The following is a 4008-nucleotide window of genomic DNA, read 5'->3' on the forward strand; positions in this document are numbered from 1 at the left end:
CCTGCTTAACTCTTGAGTCATCCCTGTCAAAATGCCATTCCAGGGAAGTTCCAACCCACTTGGTTCTTTGACAGCTGTCATGTCCTTTCTGCACAGAGCCAGAGAGAAAAATGTGGATACTGCCAGAAGTCCAGCTTTTTCCTGGGCCACCCCATCTCTCATGGCCCCACTCCCCACACCTCCTTTCCTATGTTCTCACTTCCTCTGTCAGTCTTTCTCCTTGGAATTCTTTCTTCCTCAGTGTTCCTCCCCTTCTGGCTCCTTACTCATGCATAGACCCTCCCTTTGAGTATCCTTTAGCCCCTTTCCAGATTCCTGCCAGCTTCTTCTTTTCTGTCCCCTTGCTCTGGACCTCTTCTAAGCTCCTTTGTGTCCCTCTCTACTCAAGGCATTCTGTCTGTTTTCCTCTAAGCCCCAAGATCTCACTCTCTCTGTTATTCTCCACCCCCTCCCAGTTGGGTGCCTCTTTCTTAGGTCATCCCTCCCCCAGGGAGCCTCTCCATTTCTGGCCCTGCCCCCACCTCTTCCTAAGCAGTCACCTCCCCTTCTCCCTCCCCCCACAGCCCATCTCTAGTTCCTTCTCCTCCCCACCCCCAGACCAGGCCAGCTAAGTCCTATTCCATTTTTAGATGGCTGATTATGATACTAGCTGAACTTTATTCACAGCCTGCATTTACAGCTGTCCCTTCCTTTCACGCCCCATCCACCAAACACACCCAATCTTTTCAACATGACAAAGTCCTTACACACAGCATGTCATGTCCACATAAATTTGTATTTTTTCAGAACAAAACAACAGTTATGCTGGCAGAGGTGTTGAGTTAACAGGGGCCCTTAAGCTTTCAATACACTGAAAAGCAACATTATTTTGCAAGTCTACAAAGTATACATTTGTTTTCACAAATGTGGCAAAGTTTGCCCTAACAGTTAGGACTTTTTCACCAAATCATAGACATAGATATGGAAATCGTCATCAAACTTGATGAAATATACAGAGGGTTTGGCTTCTACTTGGTGAATGACCATGCCAATCCGTTTGGAGCCATCTTCTTTGGTATATTCCACATGTTTACCTATCAGGCCATCTACAACTCCTCCTGGCTCCCTTTCTGCTGGAGGAGACTCACTGGACTCTGGCATGATACGGAGGTCTCCTTCTTTATAATCATCTAGAAGCTGGTACATGTACAAGACAGGATCTTTCTCATAGGTAATATAAAACCAGGCTTTCATGATTGGTGCTTGGGCTAAGACCATTCCCCTCCATTCATCCTTAGAACCATGCTCACCCTCAAACATATGTTCCACAGCTTTACCAATTATGGTGTTTGCAAGGTTTGCATCACTGACTTGAGATGATGCCACCCTGTCGGAAAGAATTTTAAGAGACAAAACTCTTTCATCTCTGTGAAGTTCCAGTCCATAGACACAGTCAATTCCATCATATTTCACCAGATAAAGAGAGGGATTTATAGGCACCTGATCCAGAACGGTTCCTTTCCACTGGGTGATGGGCTCATCACCTTCCTTCCATCCATGCGAAATTCTGCAGCCCACGATGTTCCTGCGGGGCTGGGACGAAGGTCTGCCCCTCTGCTTCTTTTGGGAGGCTTTTTTCTTCATCATGTTTGCTGACCCAGTGGCCCGGCCCACAGCTGCCCTGGTTTGTTGCCCTTCGGCATCCTGTGCGTTGGGGGTCTTCATGCCTGCAGGGGGAGGAGAAACGATAAGACAGAAACACTCAATATGACATAAGGTGAAGTTCTCCCAACAGCGATGTGTCTGTGTACCCTGCGCCAGAACCTAAATTTTCCCCATGAGCCTGGCAGCAGTGCTGGAAATTCTGGCTGCGTGCCTGCCAAGTGCTCTGCCTCCCAGGTTCCTTTAGGCTGCGGGGAAAGGCGGCAGCGGCAGTGGTGCTGGCTGGGGTTAGGGACTCTGCAGGAGCGGGCGGGCTACCTCCTTGTTCAGAACCCACTGCCTCCATCACCCGCCACTGGCGCCCACTCTCAGTCCCCCGCAAAACGCCTATCCCTTCACCGCCTTGACCCGCACGCACTCACTGTCGTCCTGCCCTGGACGCCTCAGCCTGCTGCCCATACGCCCCTTGTCTACCCAGGATCGCTTTCCTGGCACTCAGCGCCCTCGCTTCCCCAGGCTCACCTTCAATTTCTTGCCTGGCTCCTAACGCCACCCCCGTTTCCTATTTCCCATCGCACTCCCCGACTCCAGCCTCACCCGGCGCCCGCCCCCACCCCTTATCTCCCGCAGGAGTCCACCCCATCCCCCTTCTCCATCCTGGAGCCCACCAATGGCCTTGCCCTGCCTGGCGTCCACCGCCCCGGATCGCGGGCCTCACGTGCCCAAATCGGACACCTCCGCCGTGCTGCCTCCGTGCCCAAATCGGACACCTCCGTGCAGCTGCCTCCGCCGTGAGCCTGTGCCGAAGGCGGATCAGCAGGCGACGAGCCGGATGCCTGCCCCGGCTAGGAGGGGAGGATCCGTAGGCGGGGAACGCGTCTAGGAGGGCGTCTGGGTAGGCGAAGAGGATGGCGGCGGTATCCCCAGCTCTGAGCTTCGCGGGTCCTCCGCCTCCCTGTCGGCGGCGGCGGCCCCTCTGCCACATCGGGCTCCCTCCAGCCGCCGCCGCCGCAGTCTCCTCCCTCTTTCCGTAGCGCAGCTTCCTGCCTGGAGTGAGGCCTCCCCTTCCTGCAAACATGGTTTACGCCCCCCCCCCCCCCCATTTTTAAGCCCACTGCCTTAGGCCTGAGACTTGTTCTTGGTTTCAAAGTCCTGGCCCTTTCGGAAAGAATTCGGGGAGCTCTCAACTACCGGCTCCTCCCCCATTTCTGGACCCTCTCTCCTACTCATTTCTGTACCCATTAGTTCCCTCTGCTCACCTCCAACTCCACCCTCTGTGAGTGCCCCTTGCCCCGTTTGTTTTCCTCTTCCAGGAATTAGTCCTTTCTTCTTCCCAGGCTCCTGTGTACTTAATTTTTATACATAAATCTGTTGGCTTTTTAATTTGTTTTTATAATTTACAAGGATTTGTGGTGGAAAGAGAGAAAATGTGTTAGTGCTCAGTTTGCCATCTTGACCCAATCTCTGTGTAATTTTTTTAATAACTATTTATTCCTAGATTTTACTTCTTAGAGAATTTTCTACCTATTTCTTTTTTTCTGTTACTGTATTGCAAATGAATTTTTGCACGATAACACTGTAAATTTCAGAAAACTGATGTGAAGGAAATAATCAAATGCAATTTATCCCAGATCCCATTCACAAGGGCTCACAGCAAAATATTAATTCTCATTATTTCTTTTTGTCATTTTTCAAGGCTCTAACAAAACTGGGATAATTTTCCATATGCAGTTTCATGTCCTGTTCTTTTCCATATAGAGTAAGCATTCTCTCAAGGCATTAGATATTTTTGAAACCATTATTTCTCTTATTTATTTGAGAAATATTTATTGAGCACCTATTACATGTCTGGTCATCATTCTATAAATGTCAATTTTATAGTGACCACAAGTTAACTTTTCTCCCATTACTGTAGATTTAGTATAATGTTTCCACCATAATGATAATATGATCCATTTATCAGAAAAGAAAGCTTTGGAAAAACAACTTTACAAAAAAATTAGGGAAATGATGGTTTTATAATTCAGTGGAGAATGACTGGGTATTCTTTAAGAGATACTGATATAGTTCTTTGAGTATCTGGGGAAATTTTACACTAAATTTATTACCATATCACAATTTGTTAAAATGTAAAATGAAGGGAATAGAACACAAGAAAAAGCAAATGAATGAACCAAAGAGCAGTAAACATATGGATATGCAATAGGTATTGAATCATGTGAACGGTTACTGAATCAGGTATGAATGTTAACAGAATAAGCTTTTTTTTTTTTTTTAAAGATTTTATTTATTTATCAGAGAGAGAAGGAGAGAGAGCGAGCACAGGCAGACAGAATGGCAGGCAGAGGCAGAGGGAGAAGCAGGCTC

At 48.0% G+C, this 4008-nt stretch overlaps 1 protein-coding gene across 5 annotated transcripts; it reads right to left on the minus strand.

Moving 5' to 3' along the window:
- Positions 1-756: 756 nt before the first annotated feature.
- LOC309856292 (spindlin-2B) lies at positions 757-2676 on the minus strand. Of its 5 annotated transcripts, none has more exons than XM_082717232.1 (3): positions 2412-2657; positions 2310-2376; positions 757-1706 (listed from the first exon to the last, which is right to left on the minus strand). In XM_082717232.1, the coding sequence occupies exon 3, from the start codon at positions 1702-1704 to the stop codon at positions 928-930; it is 777 nt and encodes a 258-aa protein (XP_082573358.1). In that variant the 5' UTR covers positions 1705-1706; positions 2310-2376; positions 2412-2657; the 3' UTR covers positions 757-927. The 5 variants fall into 5 exon arrangements, with proteins under 5 accessions (XP_082573358.1, XP_082573359.1, XP_082573360.1 ...); XM_082717233.1 differs by having other exon boundaries at positions 2322-2376; positions 2412-2533; XM_082717234.1 differs by lacking the exon at positions 2310-2376 and having other exon boundaries at positions 2412-2676.
- Positions 2677-4008: the final 1332 nt, after the last annotated feature.

The sequence above is a fragment of the Mustela nivalis genome (genome assembly GCF_964662115.1).
Source record: "Mustela nivalis genome assembly, chromosome: X".
In the NCBI taxonomy this organism is placed as follows: domain Eukaryota; kingdom Metazoa; phylum Chordata; class Mammalia; order Carnivora; family Mustelidae; genus Mustela; species Mustela nivalis.

What these genes read in the sequence shown, in the direction of transcription:
- LOC309856292 (XM_082717234.1), bottom strand. Translation starts at nt 1,704, where the DNA reads ATGAAGACCCCCAACGCACAGGATGCCGAAGGGCAACAAACCAGGGCA.